General features: G+C 49.9%; 1 protein-coding gene across 2 annotated transcripts in view; it reads left to right on the forward strand.

The window, feature by feature from the left end:
* KLHL3 (kelch like family member 3) overlaps positions 1-19,334 on the forward strand; it is a 50,740-nt gene that overhangs the window by 16,126 nt on the left and 15,280 nt on the right. For both annotated transcript variants that reach the window (XM_054168501.1, XM_054168502.1), the window contains exons 4-6: positions 4,971-5,092; positions 12,900-13,062; positions 16,314-16,423. In XM_054168501.1, the coding sequence (XP_054024476.1) occupies positions 4,971-5,092; positions 12,900-13,062; positions 16,314-16,423 (395 nt within the window). The remainder of the gene's footprint in view (positions 1-4,970; positions 5,093-12,899; positions 13,063-16,313; positions 16,424-19,334) is intronic.

Raw genomic sequence — 19,334 nt, forward strand, 5'->3', positions numbered from 1 at the left:
GTTGGGGTTTTTTTCCCCTTTAACAAGACCTTGGGTCATGAAAATGCATCGTTAACATCAAGCACGTGTGCTGTGCCCTAAATGTTCATGGTGCACATCAAAGAAGTTGCTGGCACAGGACTTGCAGTTTGAAGGCTCAGCCCTGCCGTTGCTGGTTTGCAGCCATGGGTGTTTAATCTCCCGTGGCACTTCTGGCTGCTGCCTGCAGTAGCAGCGTTGTGCTCTGGAGCCTGGTGTGCTCTGGCAGCCTCGCCTTGCTGGTGTGTTTGGTGCTGGCAGATGCAACCTCGGTGTGAAGGGAAGGGGAGGACAAAATTCCTGCTCTGATCACCTGATTCCTATGGCAGCTGCCCTTTGGGGGCTGTGCCCAGGTGGGACAGCAAGCAAATCCCTGCCAATCCAAAGGCAGGGGAGTGACCAGCTTATTTAAGTAATTCTAGTAAAATCAGTCTGGTCAGGAGCTTCTTGGCTTCCTTTTCCTTGCCCTCTTTTCCAGGATAAGAATTGTCTTAACCAAATACAAAGAAAATGATTGTATGGTCCAGGGAAAGATTGTTCCTTTCCTTTCTTCCCCCTATCCCTCAGCTTCAGCATAAATAAGATTTGGGGGTTTTACCCCTGTTTTGCCTGTGGTTTAGGAATGGTTTCTTCCTTTTAAAGGCCTTGAGATAAGACCTTGTTTTATTTGCTTGACTGGAAGCAGAAGACAGCATTTCTCAGGAGAAAGCTTGTTGTTTGGGAAGCTTTTTTACCCTCTGTAACAGAGGGGGAGAGAAAAACACCTCGGGTGGAGGTGAGACAAGATGTGAGGTTTGCCATGGAGGCTTAATCAGTGTGCTTAGCTAAGGTGGAGAGTGTTTGTGTGCTGTAGAGCACTGGTGCTGCAGTGTGGCACTGGGTATTGGCTGTGGTATGAGGCAGAGGAGCAGACACTGCTCAGAGGCAACCATTAGTGTGGGGCTTCTTGAGGAGGACTTGGGAGCTTGTGATGCTCAGTCCTGATGAGAAGCTTGAAAAAGAACAATTCTTGGAAAAATCCTGTGATCCTTAGAGGTCATCTGAGGGGGAAGGTGGTGGTGAGGGGCTGCTCATGTTTGCCTGCAGGAATTCTCTGGGCCGTGTAATCCCTCATGCCAGGAGTTAAACAGTAATCAGCTAACCGCCGTCATGTGGCGGCTCGGCAGCTTCCCCAGGCTCGCTGACAGCCCCGGTCCCCTCCCCGTGATGTGCCCCTGGGGGCAGTGGGTTGAGCAACGACCACTTCTCCCTTTGCTGCTTTTTGTCTGGCTAGTCCCAAGTTTCTAAGGTCTGGAGGGCCCTTCTGTAAGGACTGAAGGTGTGATCTCCTTCCACCCATGGGTGGTTTGCTCTCTGGAGTGAGATGTTCTAAAATCACAGCTCAAGCATTAGGGAACTGTTTTAGCTTGGGGTTTTTTGTGTTACACAAAAGAAGTCACACATGTGGATCTTGCAGGACTGGGCAGGAGCTGCTTGTGCACTCTGAGTCCCCATGGGAGGAGCTACTTTCTGCAGGAGCGCTGGAGGACCTGGAGCAGTTCCCCAGCAGTGCTGGTGGCCATGTGGCAGTAAATCATCAGTGTAAGGCTGTGAGCTGTGGGAACCAGACTGAGACCTGCAGCTCATCCAACTTTGTGTGACACTTGCTCTGCAGGTTCTGTCCCTGTACCTTGGGCCTGACTTTGGACTCATGGATTAATTTGTGATGACCTTGGGGTCTTTCCTAAGCCATGTGGTGTTCTCTGGTTAGGCATTCCTCTTTGGGAAGTGTGAAATGAGCAGGCTCATCTTCCACTGCTGAAGGAGAGATGAGATCCAGCGCTTCCTAACTGAGTGTCCTTTCCTGGTCTGACTTTTGGATGGTGCCTGGTCCTCACTGACACCATTCTGTGGGGATTATTTGGGACAGTGCTTTCTATCCATTGAGAAGAAAACACAGTCATTTCAGGAAGGATAATGGACACTGCTCCTGTGAGATACCTGAGGGAGCTTCAGAAGTGCTGAAGGAGGAGGCACCCACACAGAGACCTCCTCTGCAAGTTCCACATGTTGCTTCCAAGCGCTTGCCCAGTGCAGGAGAGGCTGTGGTTTTGTTATCCAATGCATTTGTATTCTCCTCCAGCACATCCCTGACTTGGGAAATGAGCTCTTGCTGTGCTCTGGGAAGCCTCTCTGGAGTCCAGTGTGTAGGAGGCAGGGCAAGCTGCTCTGCTGGGTAAACAAAGCACTGCTGCCTGCTGCAGTTTTGACTGTAGTTTGTCTTGTGACTAAGCAGGAGAGCTCTGCTCTCTCCCTGCCCCCATGAGCAGAGGGGAATGGATGGAGAAAGCACCACTGGGTGTGGAGTGTGGCCCATGAGGGGCTTGCCTTTGTGAGAGGCTGGTGTCTGCTAAGCCTGTCCTCTAGAGACGGTTTGTTTGGAACCACTGTGCCTTTTACTTGCCCTTGCTCCCTCCTGCCCTGTGCCTCATGTGGATGTGAGATGATGCCAGTGTTTTGAATTAGTCTGTACTTAAGGTGTAAGCCAAGGATCAAGTCTGATTTATGAAAGACATCCTAGGGGCTGGGTTTCATGGGCTTTAAGGTGTGTATGTTTCTGATGGAAGGTGGGAAGAGATGCCTTAGCTGACCCCGCTCTTCAGCTGCCCACAGCCATGCTTTGGGGGCTGTGCACGCCTTGCCTCTTGCAGGAGGTAGCAGCTTCTTGTCTGCTCCTGCTCTGCATCAGCCCTGCCTTGGTTCATTTGTGGTGTCTTCAGGTTCTTCCTCACTCTGCAGCACTAGAGGCATGTCCAGAGCAGCACCCTCTGGCAAGTGGCAGGGGCTTGGTCACACCTGTGTGGCCGGAGGGGTCAGATCCCATCTGACCGTGGGGCACAGCACGAGATTCTCCTTTCTCATCCTGTGCTGTTACTAGAGCAGAGGCAGTGAGCACACAGGGCTGGCAGCTTGCTGGTGGGTGTGGAAGCCCACACAGCCTTTATTTTTGTTGCCTGTATCACATGAGCACCACAAAGACAGATGATGTTATCAGATCAGTCCCTCCAAGCTATTTCTGCATCGATCGCCAGGTGCATGCATCTGAGCCTTCCCTCTGCCCCTTGGGTCTCGGCTAGGGCTGCAGGGTGCTGGCAGCTCCAGCTGCTCTGCTTGCTCCTCTGTGCAGGTGGGGCTTGGCTGGGTGCTCCTCACAGGCACCTCCAGCTCCACCTAGGCTAGTGGGAGCTGGCCTGTTTTTGGAAGCCCCCTTTTATCTCTGGAGAGATTTGCTTTGGGAGAGGAAGTGTGTGAAAGAGATGACATTTAGTTTGTCAATTAAAAAGTCCTGTCTGCTTTGAAGGCCTCCCAAATGTAGGTCATCTATCCCTTTGTACTTGCAGGTTTTCTTTCATGGCCTTCTCTGAAGAGTATTTTATTATTTAATTGAAACAGAAAAAAATCGAATTTGGGGCAAATGTTATTTTACTCTGCATCCTTTGGGATGTTGTTAGCTCTATTAATACTTAATGGTCTGATCCCACTCCTGGTTTTTACCACCTTATTGGCATAAGTGAAGCTCACAAAGTTCCTTTTCCAGGTTGTGCTGAGGCTTGGACCCCCTTTAGCATCTGAGTCCGTGCTGTGCACTTAACGTGCCTGGCCACATCATGTTGCATGCTGGACAGAGATGGAGGCTGTAATTACTTCTCTCCTAGGCTGCAGGAACTATTTTTCATCATAATCTCCCAGCAGTACTGAGTCACCAGGTTCCTTAGAGCAGTGATTATTCACCCTCAGGTTTAAGAGCTGACACCTCTCTTCGTGCTGCCCTTTGCTTAGCTTCCTTGTTTCTCTTTCCACTTTCTTTCCGCTTGGGAATTTGTTCTTTCTTGTCTGTGGTTCCTCAAGATTGTGGTGATTAAAACCTAGATGAGGTCACTGTGTATGTGGACACTGGGAGGGCCCTGGGGGGTCCTTGCTCCTCCTCCCCACAGCCTGCTTTTGCTGTGTGATGTGCATGGGGTATGTGCCTATGGCGCCTGCACGGCGTGGGCCCTGAGTGCGATGGGGAAGGTGTGCGTGAAGCACCAGCTCATCCAGTCACAGAGTGGCTGGACTTGGAAGGCACCTTAAAGACCACCTAGTTCCAACCCCTCTGCCATGGGCAGGGACACCTTTCCCTACACCAGGTTGCTCAAAGTAACTTGTCTTGTAGAGCTAGAGGTTTTACTTGTGCATCTGTGAGGGAGGTGGCCGCTCACTGGAGCGCTGCATGGTTTGGGGTGTTTGAAGTTTTGTATTTGGAAAAAGGGCCCCCTCGAGGGCTGCCTTGCCCCTGAGGTGCAAGCTTGGGAAGGTGAGAGGAGACAAATACATCTGTACAGAGGTTTTGCACAAGGGGTGGCTGTGTGGACAGCTTATGGCAGGGTAATTTAGGAGAGAAGCTTGCAGTGCACTGGGTGGAACTGCTGGCTGGTGTTCCTCAGCAGGTTTCAGGCTCTGCCTAAGGAAAGAGGATAATCTGCCTTTTATTGATGGCATCCTAACTTAGCTGTTGCAACTCACTCATCTACCTATAGATCTAGAATCAAATGACAAAGTATTTTTATAAATATGTATCATAAGAGTTGTCCACAGTCCCCTTGAGTCTGAGAGATGGTTGAGGGTCAGCCTGGGGTGGGGTTTTTAGCTCCTGTGTGTGTTTGAATGTAGGTGAATGATGGCTTTTCTGGCAAGAAGTTGAGCTTGTTAGGTTGATTGGCTGCTTTTATTTTCCACCAGTGCCTTCAAATGTTGAGGTGTGTGTTAGATGGCTTTAGGAGGCTCCTGGGATCTTGCTGGGTTGCCCTTTGATGACCAGGGATAGTACCGGGGCAGTCGTCTTAGTCAGATACAAGGAGGATGTGCTGGATGTCTGGGGAGCAAGGGCTGGCAGAGCACACTCTTAACTGTCCTTTTGAAATGCCTTTCAGGAGACATGTCTGAAAGTAAAGCCAAGAAGATTGAGATAAAAGACGTTGATGGGCAGACCCTGAGGAAGCTGATTGATTACATCTACACGGCCGAGATCGAGGTCACGGAAGAGAATGTGCAGGTGGGTGTGGGTCAGCAGCTCCCGAGGGGACCCAGGAGACAAAGCTTGAAACTCAGAGGCACAAAGCCCGTTGGGGGTGAGCGATCTCTTCAGGCTGCAGAAAGGACAAGGTTGAGCTTGAGGAGAGCTGCTTCCAGCCTGTGTTTAGTCTGGAGGCACTTTGCTGCTTCCCCAGCACTTCAGTCATGTTGCATTTAGCTTTTGTGTCGGGCACTTGTAACAAGAGCAGGCATTTGCCTTCCGAGAGGCTGTGCTGGCTTGTGGGTCAGTCTGTCGAAGGTCAGCACAGACTCGAGCAGAGAGTCAAACGTTGCTCTGAGGTCGTGGCAGTGGAATCTGCCTGTTAGTTTCTAAATTCTTCTGGGCGGTGTGCGTTGTTTGGCAGAGCTTTGAGCGGAATCTGTTGCTCACGTGAGGGCATTCTGCCTTCTGTGTGTCTGTGTGCTCTCAGGCTTCAATTTCTTTGAGGTAAATATTTGTCCAGAAGTCGAGAGAGTAATTGAAAGGCAGCCTACAGATAAAACAGGATGCTGGGGAGGAGAGTCTTTCACTGTGTCACGTGGTGGGGCGGCTGGTACCGCTGCTCCTTTGGCTCCACTTGTGTTTGTGGGAAGAAAAGAGCTGTGCACTTGGGCACTGATTTCTAGGAGGGATGCTGGGAGCTCCTGTGTGGACATGCTTTTTGGTTGCTCTCCATCTTTGTTCACAAGAGGCAGTCTGGATCTGTTGTCTTCCTCTGTCTTGAATGCTGGTCAGGGCAAAAAGCCTGCCCCTGTGATGCTGGCGAGTGGCAGTGTTGCTGCATGTGTTCTCATGAGTGTCCTTGACCTAATTTAAGATTGGTTCTGCTTGAAAGGAGGTTCTTGCCATGGATGGGACATGTTCTTCTGCTCCAGTCCCTCAGGAAGGGTGTGGGCTCTTGCTGAACTGTCCCTTCCTGTAGGAACCTGGACAAAACCCTGAGCAATGCTTACTCTGCAGCCTAAGCCCTGTGCCATCCCTTGTGACCTAAGTCTGTGGGTGCCTTATCTTGCCCCTTCTTCCCTCCAGTTATGTGTGCTTGGCTTTCTGGCATGCTGTGAACCTGATGGCTGTCATCTTGGTAGGACCCTGGCTGCCCTACAGTGAGGCTGAGGACCAGCAAGTGAGGAGACCTTCAAGGTGCCATTACAGCAAGGAAGCTGGGGCTCAAACTCAGCTGTGGGTCACTTGGAGCAGCTGTCTGCTGGTGCTTAATCACAGCATGTGGTGAGGGTCATCAGGAGCTGAGGTACATTGTTACTCGAGTGGGGAACTGGGGTGGAGTTCCTTGGACCTCTGGGATCTTCCATTGCTGGAGGAACAATGACATTTGCACACACTCAGGCTGGTCCCTTTGCCTGTGGGAAATGTGAAGGGTACCTCCACATGCTTGCTGAAATGTCTGCTTTCCTTCCACGCTGCTGGTGGTTAGGTGGCCCAGCAGCACCCACTCGGCACGTGGGACGTGCTGAGCTCAGGATCCCATCTGCTGTGCCTCGAACGAAGCTTGCTCCGAGTGACTGCACATGCTCTGGCTGGTTTCTCATGAGAGCATCGCAGTGCTGGCATGCAGCTGCAGCTGGCTCTCCGCAGCTGGAGAGCAGCTGGGTCCAGCTCAGCTGGCAGTGTGGGCCTGCCCGGGAGGTCTCTGAAGAAGTTCTTTTCTGAGCAGCCAGAAAGCCCTAACCAAACCCTGCTGCCTGTGGATTACAAAGAGTTAAATTAAGAGCCCTCTCTGTATTTTGGCTTCCATCTCTCAGACAGTAAGATAAAGAAGAGAGTCAGGTTGGTGAATACTAAGGTTTGGGCAGGGTGTATTTTTCCCAGTCTGGTAAAGCAGGTCCTTCAACTCCAGGATTTATTTAAATCACCATTCTGTGAATAACTCTTTAGGCTGGAAGCAAGTTAATTCATGGGAGCTGAGAAATGAAGCTGCTGTAAAGCAAGATTAATGACTAATTCAAATTTTATTATATGTTAAAAATGTCCATGCTGAAAATGCTTTATGGGATTTAATAGAATTTGGTGATGAAACCAACCAACAGAAAGTTGAGAGAGAAATTTCCAGCCTCTCTCTGGCTGTTTTAGCCCTGAACAGAGTGCCATAGAGAGATGAATGTTCACCTGCAGCCACAGGAAGGAAAGGTTACAGAGAGGAACATTCTCTGGAAAGGCTCTCATCAGTGAAGGCAAACAACAACAAGTACAAAATAGAAAGCTCCTTGCAGTCTGGTTTGGATTGGCAATGCCAGTGTGAGGAAGAAGTGAGCAGGCTTGATCCCTTGCATAGCCCCCTGCTCCTGCTGCACAGCTGTGTGTCAGCCATCCAGCTGGAAGGGTGCCTCAGCAGTGCCTGTGTGGTGGTGTCTCAGCAATGTTCTTTCACAGCCTTGCCTGAGCATGGTGAGACTTGCTCCTTTCCCAGCAGGTATCTCTGAGGTCTTATATTGCCATCTGCTGCCCTCTGGTTTTCTAGCAGGGCAAGGGGGCATTTTCAGGAGGGTTTTTTTCAGACTTCAGCAGCTGGAGGAAGCAGACTCTGGGTGTGTAGGTGCCAGGTAATTCCTTCATACAAACTATAAGGAAAAAAGATTCCTGAGTGGCACTAACTGAGCAGATGCAGCCAAGCCACCAAAGGGTGTGAACAGGTAACACAGGATCTTGTCAGTGGGCAAAATAAAATGAGTAGAATCAAAATGAGAAGATGATGAGAGCAGAGGTAACATGGAGTGCAGGAATGAGTGCTCTCAAGTGTGCTTCAGTGCTGCACACAGTAGAACCTCTCTCTTGTTTTCTCTTTGCTAGGCCTGGTCTTGTGTTCAGGAAGTGGGACTCTCTAAGCACCTATTTTTCTAGCTGATTGTCATTTCATTGCACAAAGTGGGGTTGGGTTTGGGTTGGTTTGTTGGGTTTTTTTCAGTAAGGAAGGATGTGTGTATGTGGAGCCAAGCCTGGACAGTCAGTTCCAATCATCATTGATGTAGTGAATTACTGGAGAGGTTCAAGCAGTTTCTCTTCAAGAGTATGTCCCAAATGTGCTGGTGAAAGGGACTTGCAGCCCACCCTAGCTCCATGAGGGAGGACACTGAGGTCTTGTGGGAGTGAATATTCTCTTCTGACTCTATTGGTGAGGGGTATTTGTGGGCAAGAACTGCCCCAACAAACACAGTCCTGCTTTGTGTGGTGGAACTTCAGCTTTAGAGGCAGATTTCAAAGAGAGATGGATGCAGTAGTAGGATGGCTTGGGGATGATGGATGATAGAGAGGCTTCTGTGCCCAGCAGTGTTTTGCCCCTGAACACACATCTGGAATTTAACCTCCCACCTGTTTGGAAGGCATGGAGCAGAGGAACAATTTCTGTCTTCATTGCAGTCATGTTGTAGTCTCAGGAAAAGATGCTGGCACAGGTTGCCCAGGGAGGTGGTGGAAGCCTCATCCCTGGAGGTTTTTGCAGCCAGGCTGGATGTGGCTGTGAGCAACCTGCTGTAGTGTGAGGTGTCCCTGCCCATGGCAGGGGGTTGGAACTGGATGATCCTTGAGGTCCCTTTCAACCCTGACAATTCTGTGAACTCTATTTCTGCCTTCTGTTGTTCCTCTTCTGTTGCATTCTACATCAAGGTTGCCTGTAAAGATTCATGTGCATGACAAAAAGGTCTTGCTGATTTGAAGGTGGAGCTTGTTAAATTCATTTGGAAGAAGGTTGTGCTGTGCAGTTGATGTGGAAGTGAGGAAAACTGAAGCGAGCGACTTGGGGAAGTGGATGGCTGCTTGTGTGCAGCCCTGGTTGGCTTCAATGGAAGCCCTGTGCAGGTGTCAAAGCAAGCACAGGGCTGGTTGCTCCTCAGCTGTACAGAGCAGTTGGCTTGATCATTTCAGTGAGGTCTTGATTTTGCAGCTGCACTGACTGCACTGCTGCTTGCTTTCCAACACTCACATCAACCCTGCCAGTCAGAGAAGAGAGATGAGTGCTGGAGCAGAAGCTCAACATGGTGTCCTTGAGCAGAGCTGAGTGGGCCTCTGGAAACAACCAGGACTCGTGGCTGCAGACAGTGAATATAGGCCCTCTTCAGCCTGTCCTACCCATCCTTACTGATGGTGCTTAAGGACTTGCAGGCAGCCTGAGAGTTACCCTCCCAGTGAAGAAAGTCCTGACCTTTAGGGATGTAATGATTCCCTGGGCAAAGTCCTGACTAACCTGCTTCCACAGTGCCATTCTTGTGAAGGGGGGGCATTGTCCCAGGTGTGGTGTGCTCTGTCCTCATACACTACCATGGCTCCAGGTAGGGCTCATCTAGGGAATGGAATCTGAAATGAGCTGTCTGGGAGAAACAGATATCGGAACTGTCAGCTTTGTGGAGTAATGGTAATAAAAAATGGCTTGGAAAAGGAGGAAAAAAGCCTTGCTGGAAGCTGCAGCCCTTCCTTTTCTGAAGTGTGCTTCTGCATCTCTCTGCCTTTCCCTAGAGAGCTGGGTCTTCACACCAAGGAAGCAGAGTGTCTGTGACAGATGCAGTTTTGATGATAAAGGGGTGAGAAGTGGGTCTCTTCATCTCCCTTCCTGCTCTTCACTGCCCAGGCAGAGGCTTTCAGCTCAGCTTTAGGAGCTGTTTTACTCCATGGAGCAAAAGCTTCTCCTTGCCATGCACTGCCCTCCTCGGAGTGCTGGAGAGCCCTAACCAAAGGCAGCTGACTTCTCTGGGGGGCTACAGCCATTGGGCTGGGAGCCTTCCCAAGACCTATGGGAATTCTTTTACATTGAATTGGCCTAATAGAAACATGAGGAGAAACTTGGGGCTGTGGCACCAGGGGACTCTGCTGTGTCTGATGGATGTCTCCACACTTTTATCCCATGTTTGACCAAGGGATGGTTCTGTATGGTGGAACTGGAGAAAGTTGAGCAGGAGGGAAGTTACCAGCTGCTCCCCTGTTTTCTTGCTCACCTCTGTGTATCCCTTGTCCTTCTCATGCTTGCTCGTGGAGAGGTTTTGTGGCTCCCTGATCCTGTCAGACATGCTTCTGCCAGGGCTATTTCACCCCTGGTGGAGCATTTAACTGAAAGCACCATTATTCACTCTGTGCTGCTGGCATCAGCTGGGGAATGATAAAGTCTAATTGCCTTCCTTGCACTGCAAAGCCACATTAGAGTCATGTAGTTTTATCTCCACTACTTGTGCAGTTCAGAGCTATTTATTTAAAACTGAGTATTTAACCTGGCATGCAGACACACAGTCTGCTGCTTTCTCTGGTCACGGGTTCCCCCCGGAGCCTGCCTGGGAGCGCTCTCCCTGTTGGGGCAGATGTGCAGTCCCAGCTGTGGCCCTGGATGTGCTGCTGAGGGATTACAGCCAGTACTTGTATCTGGCTTCCAATCTGACTACATTGTCAAAGCTGCTTATCAGCTTTAACACATCCCCTGCCTTGGGGAAATGCTTCTCTCCCAGTTTTGCAGAGGCGGAATGGGTTCACTTTTGGCTGAAGTTACCTGGAAGGCTGTGTCAGAGCAGAGAGCTAACCCCAGCCTCTGCAGTCCAGCCTGGATGCCCTGACTATTGAATGAGCCTTAGAGCAAGAGAGAGCACTCTGGGCTGAGAGATGTCCCTGCTTCAGAGACACCAAAGGTTTGTGGAAGTGTTTAATGGCACAGGCAGTGCTGTGTGAAACTGGAGCTTGGTGCAGTCTGCAGAGCGAGAGGGGACAGCTGCTGAACTGGATGGGTTTGGCTGTGTTGTATCAACACATACACCATGGACATAACTTAGTTAGCAAAGAAGTCAATCTCTGTAGTAATAGCAGGTAATTTTGATACAGCTTCTGGAGACTGCTGGGTTTTGGTGTGGAGGTTGATCTGGTGGAGAAGCCACTTCTCTGTAAACCCTTCCCAGTGGTTGCAGTTCAAATCCTGAGAACCAAATCCAGACCCTGGTGAGTGGCTTGCCTGGATATATCGGGGCTGCAGTTTGGTGCTGCTGCATGCTTAGGCAGGGCATTTCCTCTTGTTATTTCGAAAGGAAACAGACTTTGTGCTAGCGGATATCCTTTGCTTGCCTTTTGCCTTCCCTGATAAACACAAGGTGAGTGGTGAGATGTTCAGCTGGCAATAGGAAAGAGAAAATCCACTCCTCTCTTGATGGGCTATTTATGTCCTACTTCAGAACAGTATTCTATGCTGAGGCCCCTTTCCCTGCAGTGGTGTGAGGCTCCTTCTGTGCCGCCCTCTCAACCAGCACAAGGCTGTTTAGCAGCATGAGGATGTTGAGGGGCTGCAGTATGTGGGTGTTGGTGATGGTAGTGAGTGCCTTCTGGTTTGGAGGCAATATCCCAAACCACTCAAGGCAAGCAGCCCCCTTGGATTTGCACGCATGCACACTGGGTGGATGGGGGTGCATGGAGGAAGCTCTGGCCAGGGATGGGTTGCAGGGAGTCTGACTTCCTTACCCACAGCCCTGTGCAGCTCAGTTGCTCACCTTTCTGCTGATACAAGGAGATGGTTCAGCTAGATAGAAGGTGGCTCACAGCTAGGTCTCAAAATTGCAAGAGAATTGCTGTCTTGATTTAATCACAACCGCTAACTCATCTCTTCCGGGCATCGAGAGGCCTGGGCCAGAACGAGCTCCTAGGTTAATTGCTTTCTGTTTTTATTGTTGCCTGCTGAAGTGGCTGCTTGGCAGCAGGCAGTGTACAGCTGGGCTGGAGCTGGAATGCACCAGTGGCTTAGAAAAGACCTGGGGCAGGCTGTGAGTGTCCTCACCCTGGAGACTGCGGGGACAGGCAGGCAGGGACGCGGAGTGGGGACATCCTTTTCCCTTCCCTGCCAGGGAGAGGCAGAGAGCTGAGTGCTGTGAACCTGCTGGGTTTGTGTAACAGCCTCTGCCTGGGATTCTCCCCTGAGTTGGAAATCATTGTCCGGAAATCTGCTCAGATGGTGAAGGCAGATGCCCAGCTGGGAGGACATGTGTGAAGCAGCCAGGGCTGTGGAGGAGCTGGGGTAGGACACGTCTGCAGTTGCTGTCTGACCTAAGAAAGGAAGTAGCTGATGTCAGGGGCTGTAACATCCCTGCTGACTTGATTTTCTGCTTCCTTTCCCACTCGCTGGCCTCAGAGGTGGTTTTTCCAGCAGATGTCACATTCCTCATCCACTTCTGTCTCTCATTCCTGCACTCAGCTTTGTAGATAGAAAGCAGTACCTTATCTTCAGATGCGGGCTTGAACAAGTGTCTGCAGAATTGTGTGAGTGGAGCTGAGAGCTGTTGCTTTGAAGAGTTGGCTCCATCCTTTCTGAGAGCTTTGCTGTCACCAGAACCTGCTTGAGCTTCTGTGAACTCCTTCCCTTACATGGCAGTTTTGGGCACCCTGCCACAAGCCAGCGTGGTTTTGTGGGAAATAAGGCAGTTGAAGGTGTTGGAGAGTGCTGGGCTGCTATGGGCTTTGGGTGTGATGGTAATGCACAGAAACAAAATGAAGGTCTTCAGGGGAAAAACCCAAACAAAACAACCTGTGTGCAGGGCTTGCCTAGAGTAAAGCCAGCAGTTGTGTTTTGTCCTCCTGTTACCTGCCTTGAGGCTGTGTGAGGAGAAGAGCTCTGCCTTTAGACCAGCATGGGGATAGCCATTTCCATCTCTGGGAGCACAGCTGACAATCCTCTACACGCAGATAGTGCCAGAACTTGAACCTCCTCCTGGCACCCCACAGGGATGTGCCCGTGTCTGAAGGGGAATTGCAGCTGATTTGTGCACGCTGTGAACCCAACTTTGTTGTTAACTCTAATTCCCCTTTCTTGCCTTTGCAGGTTTTGTTGCCAGCTGCTAGTTTATTGCAACTGATGGATGTTAGAAAAAACTGCTGTGACTTCCTTCAGTCCCAGCTGCATCCCACCAACTGCCTCGGAATCCGAGCTTTTGCCGATGTGCACGCGTGTACGGAGCTGCTGCAGCAGGCCAACGCCTATGCAGGTGAGGGCAGGCTCCTGTGTGTGGAGTTAAACCTGCTCCCCGCAGCAGGGCCTCTCAGCTTCAGCAGGATCAGTGCATCCTGGTTGTTCTCCTCGTGCTTGTTGTGTTAGAACAGAAAACGGAATGCGCTGGGTTGGAAGGGACCTTTAGAGGTCATCCAGTCCAAGCCTCCTGCAGTAAGCAGGGATGTCTTCAACCACAGCAGGTTGCTCAGAGCCCCATCAAGCCTGACCTTGCATGTCTCCAGGGATGGGGCTTCCACCACCTCCCCAGGCAAGCTGTTCCAGTGTTCCCCCCACTCTCATTGTAAAGAACTTCTTCCTGATGTCCACTCTGAGTCTACCCTTCTCTAGTTTAAAACCATGGCCCCTCGTCCTGTTGCTGCATGCCCTTGTAGGGTGTAGACTTGTACCTTTCTGTGATACTGCAGACTGTGGTTTGGTCACAGGGGAACACCTGAGGAGGTAAAAAGCCCTGATACTTTGAATGCCAGCCCACAAAATACTTTATTAGTATATCCCTAATAAACGTTTTGGCTGTTCAGCAGCCCAGTGTTGGTGTGCTGATGTCCTCCCTGTGCCCGCTGCCCCATGAGAGCAGCAGGCAGTGCTGGGCATCTGTGCATTCTAGGAATGAATGGCACAGGCTGGGAGTGGTAACACAGCTAAAATTATCATGCAGTTCGAGCCTCTGATCTGTGGAGCAATGGTCCCTTACCCCAAGGGTGCACAGACTTGTTTCCTTGAGAGTGGATATTTGGTTGCAGTAAGTAGGTTCTGGGAACAGCTTTCAGCATTTCTCCTCCACATCGTAAATGCAAAGCTGTTCAAAGCAGCTCCAAGCTCCTAACTCCCAGAACTTTCCAGTTTCCTCCAGCAGAGTTGCCCTTGACCTCTGCTTGGGAGAAGCTGGTAGATTTCTCAACTCAGTTTGTTATTTCTGCTTTTCAGCCTGTTTGTGTAGAGAAAAATACACCTGCTGTCTGCCAGAGCACCTGCTCTGTCCTGCAGCATTTCCCTTGGTATGGTTCTTGTCCTTAATTGGACCATGAGTAGGCTCAGTGGGATAAAAAAGGGCACACCAAATCCACCCCTATTCTTCTGCAAATAGAAGTAAAACCTTTTCAGCTGCTCTGGCTGTATTATCCCCTGGAGGAAAAGGTACCCTGGAAGGAATGGTTAATTGTAGAAAGGCTTTCTTGTAATATCTCATTATCCTTGCTTCCAGGCCCTGTTTAATCTTTAACCCAACAAGCAGTGCATTCACTCTGTATTTATTTGGTTGTTTGGCAATTAGAAAGTCTGCTTTGTTGTTTTATAGGCCTTCCTAAGTCTCAGTTAGTACAACAGCCCATGTAATGTTAATGGAACTTCATTAATAAAAATGCCATTAAAATTCTTTTCACTCTGTTGTTTATGTAACAGCTTTAAGCCAAGGCAGAAGTCCCCAAGCTCAAGAGTCCCTGTGTGCTTGGGCTCAGTTGCTTGAGAAGTGCTTGGTTCTGGCCAATGGATAACTGCAGTAGGTGGAGGAACCTTCCTGGTGCAGGCACAGGTTCTTTTATTAAAATGCATAAATATTTTTCCATGCTTCCAACTAGTAACAAGAGATCAAATATCTTTCTACTCCCAGATGCCAGTCCAGAATGAATAGGAGATTGTGTCCAGAAGTCTGAGTGCATCCAGCCTTGCAGTGTGGGGATCATTTCCTGCTTCTCAAGTGCTCAGGGCCAGAGGAGTTCATTAGATCTGTGTATGATTCCCAGCATCACAGAGTATTAAAGTTTATCCAAATACTGCTATTTTTAGTCAGAGCCTTTGGCTCAGCTGTGGTGTTTTTGTCCCCATTAGACCAAGTAGGATCCATGGTTAGGGAAGCCCAAGTGCCCTTGCAGCACCAGCACTGGTGAGGATTTGCTTGGGTGTGATCTCTGAGGAGCTCCTCTCTGGAAGTTCTGCCAGCTCACATCCCTGTGGTGCTGCTTTTTGGCAGGCAGAATCTGCAGATGTGAAAAGTAGAGGCAGATCTTGGTGCAGAGGGAGCTCTCGGGATGCAGGAGTGTAAGCTGCTCAAAGCTGAAGGATTAGAACTTGGAAAAGCTGCTTCAGATAAAGTGTCTGAGATCTGTGTTGCTGTAGCTCAACCAAAGAGGAATGAGACTTAGCAGGTGAGATTAAATTGGCATGCCTATGTAAGAGATGCTTGCAGAGCTAAAACTGTCAGTGACTGGCTAACAACAGTTGTGACCTAGAAGTGATTTCTTCAGGAAGTAACTCATTCCTAGGGAGCTTTGGGTGGCTTCATAGAAGGGTTTGGACTGGAAGGGACCTTAAAGATCATCTAGTTCCATCCCTCCTGCCCTGGGCAGCAGGGATGTGATGTTCCTTACAGGATTTGGTGAACCTTTTCAGACTCGGGTTGCAATCCAGTTTGGGATTCTAACCAGTGATGTGCATTGTTTGCAGGTGGCTCCAAAAGTGACAGCATGGAGGGGTTTGCAGGGGAAAAGGGAGAAGAGATGTCTGCAGTTGCAGGCTTAAGTGGGAAAGGGGCAAAGCTGCTGGGGAAGATGGGTGCTGAGGGTTTGGAGCAGCAGAAAGGTAAATGCACACATTTTGGGGGGAAGAAAGAAAAGGAGGAAGAGAGCAGAGCTGATCCCATAGGACGAGGGTCTCCCTTGACCTCCTGTCTGTGTACCCCCTCGCACAGATTCAGCTGGGTGCCCTGGGACCCCTCTTGATATGCTGCTGGGGGTATGCACCAAACTTGCTCTTTGGCTGCTTCATGCTGAAGTTGGGCTTTCCTTTGAATACCTGTGAACATCCAGGGCCCTAGCTGGAGTCTCTCATCTAGGTGTTGAGCAGATCTGATTGTCTCTTGGCTGAAGCAGCAAGAAGTGGCTCTGGAGGTGGCCAGGTCATTGGCTGAGTCACCGAGGCACCATTGCCGCTTGTAGTTGTGCTTGCCACGGGAAGGTACTTAATGGACTTACAGACAGTTCAGCTCCCCTTTAGTGTCATGTCTGAAAATGTCTCTTGGGGTTTGTGTTACCTGAAATGACATCAAATTCCTTTCACCTGCTCTGAGTCTATTTTCTGTTTCTTTTCCCCCGTGCAGCCACTGCGTGTCCTTTGCCTGGGGTGCTCAGAGCCGTGACCAGAGTGGCTCTGTGAATGCTCTCCTCCTGCTGTTGACTGAAAGCATGGATTTCATTTATAATTTTCTGTTCCCCCTTTCCATTTGTTGAACAGAGCAGCACTTTCCTGAGGTGATGCTAGGAGAAGAATTTCTTAGCCTTAGTCTGGACCAGGTTTGCAGTTTAATATCAAGTGACAAGCTCACAGTCTCCTCTGAAGAAAAGGTACAGTAAATTGTATAGCAACAGTGAATGGAAGAATGCTGTAATGTTTCTAGACCCTACATCAGGACTGTTTTTGTGTTGTACTCTTTTGGGGTCATTTCCCAACGGTGGTCACCTGGAAAGGAAAACTAATGTGAATCCAAACCCCTCGTAAAAATGACCTTCACTTGGTTGTTCTTTGCAGGAAGTAATGATTCTCAGATCCATATCACTTCCAAAAGCCCTGGGGGCCAGAGCTGAATACCTTTCCTCTCTGGAAAACTAGGAACCTCCCATCTGCTGTTGTGTAAAGCTCTTATTACCTGCTGTAAAACCTCCAAAAAAAGGTGAATTTCATTAGGTCAGGGAGGAGTGTTGGCTTCTGTTGCATGTCAGAATAACTGAAGGAAGCTTGCAACCACAGAGGGAGGAAGCAAACCCTTTCCCACCATCATTAATGTTTTTCGTGAGAGAGGTGGGGAAAGGCACTGGTTGGTGTCATTTTGTGGTTGAAATGTTGACATCTGGTGTAGTCTGTAGTCCTGGGGATGAGGGTGAGTGTAATTGTGGTGCTTGATGAACACCAGGTCCAGCTCCTTTCTCTGGTGGAGGCTTTCTGCATGACATGCAGCAGGCTTCTGGGCAGAGGTACATACCTTGAGACCTTCAGTTCACCTCTGAATTGTGGCTGTGGGGAGATGGACAGTTGTGAGAGGCTACACAAAAGCTTGAGGATGACATGGCTTGTAATTTCGGGACGGTTGCTGGAGGCCTGAGTTCTGGTGGGATGATGTGGACCTGTGTGCGCTTGGTGCTGCTGGTCTGTGTGCACCCATCCTTGCTCATGCCTTCCAGGCTGCAGACAAGTGGGTGCTTGGGCCCATGGGGATGGTAAAGCTTGCCAGAGAGCCTGCACCACATGAGGTGTGAATGCAGCAAGGCTTCATTCAGATCCTGAGCCAGCAACCTCGGGGGCTTTGGGAGTGCATTTCCGCGGGAGCCGGGGCTGGGGCTGGCACCTTGGCAGGGTGCTGCGAGGTGCCACACAGGCAGGGCCAGAGAGGGCAAAAGCAAATGGCTTGAGCTCCCAGCAGAATCACTGTGCATCAGCCAAGCAGCCTGCAAAGGGAAGTGCAAGTTTAGTAACCATTTTTTCCAGCGCTGTGCAGCATTGTTAAAAAGCTTTTATTGGCCTTGTGCCCAGAGAAATCAAAGCCCTCCCTCCCTCCCTGAGCTTTATGCAACCAAACCCAGTGTTTCTTTAGCTGATTGTAAAAGTCTAGGATGCAAGGCAGTGGAAGGAAATGTAGGCAGTGGAAGGAAGTGTAGGCATGAGCTGTGCCTTCAAAACAACAGGAGAGAAGCAGAGAATGGGATTGGAACATAAACACGAGAAAACAGTTCTGGAGCCCAGAGTAGTGCTGGAAATTGAGGTCAGACTCATAGGTAGGCTGCTGGCTTGTGTTAGCTTCATGACAGACAAGCAGTTTGCCTGACCCTTTATTCTTCCCATCTGCTAATGTGTGGGATAAATCTTGAAATAAATATATATATGAAAGGCTATGTGTGTGTCTGTGCATAGCTAACACACACTTACCTGTGTGTATGCTTCTGCCCTCCTGGTGGAGAGAGAACAAGATGTTCTAAGTAGGCAAAGGAGAGTTCAGTTGTCTCAGCCAGATTTCAGGAGAGGCTTTGTTCTTCCTGTTGTTACCATGTCTTACAGCTGTACAGCAGCCTGTGAGCCAGAGCATTCCTATCTCCAGCTCCTTGGGAAGTGTTACAGCTGAGTCCTTCCAGGGCCAGAAGGTAACAAGGCCAGTGAGGGAAGCATTGCCCTTGTAAAGCCTCGAGGCATGTGTGACCCAAGAGCTTGTGTGTTCTCCCCATCCTCTGCCACCTCCATCACTAATACCAGTTGGCCTAATAAAATCTGTTTGTCATCTCCACCAGTTTTGGCATAATTCTATTCCCTAGGCCATCAGAACTACAAAAGTTGTCTGCTACCACAGAAATCTATCCTGGCTGTAAAATGGTGACAGCAGTTCCCCATTACTCAAAGATCATCCTCCTTTCTCCCCCTCGCTGTTCCCAGCCTCTGTGCTTGCACAAGGCCCTTGTTGGTCAAGGGCAAAGGTTTATTGTGATCCCTGCCTGCTCTCTTTTGCTGTAGCTGAGTACTCTGAGGAGAGTTTTATCAGTATTTTAAACTACACCTGGCCTAACTGGCTGATTATAAGCAAGGACAAGCTGTTTTAAAAGATCATCTTGTTTTCATATTTACTCCTGGAGTGTGAAATGGAGGGGCTGCCAGCCCTTGGGAAAGGGCTTCTGCCAAATGGGAGCAGTGACAAGAGAAATGGATGACAGAAATACATGTCTAAAAGGGTCAAGGGCTCTGGATTGGGGATTTTACTCAGCATCCAATCACTGACTTCCCTCATGCTGCTAATGGGCAGCAGAAGCGGATGCACAATTTGCTCCTCACTCCTGGGAGCATCTAACAAGTGGAATTTTGTCTGGAGAGACTGGGAAAACACCTGGGCTTGCTGTTTGCTTAGTGTGCAGAAAGAGGACACCCCAGGCTTTTATCCTTGGCACACTGTAGAGTGGTGAATCTGCCTCTCCCCAGCTCAGCCTGCTCCTGCAGCCAGGCAGCTGCCAGCCTGTGCCCCTGCTCTGAATGGAGCTGTGTGGGTCGTGGCATCACTTCACTGCAGCCTGGCAGCAGCTCGTGCCTGGCTGGAGAAGCCCTCTCTTGGGGGACCAGCAGTGGCTGCTTGGGGTCTGCAGTGGGCACAGTGTTGCAGAGGGAGGGCATGGCACTAGTGGAAACAGATGTGGCCTTTAAAGAGAGATATTGCTGTCTTGGATTAACATTTCCCCCATCCCCCTCAGCCCTTCTTATAAAATTAGGAGCTGGAGCCAAGGG

This window comes from Dryobates pubescens, chromosome 16 (assembly GCF_014839835.1).
Source record: "Dryobates pubescens isolate bDryPub1 chromosome 16, bDryPub1.pri, whole genome shotgun sequence".
Classification (NCBI taxonomy): domain Eukaryota; kingdom Metazoa; phylum Chordata; class Aves; order Piciformes; family Picidae; genus Dryobates; species Dryobates pubescens.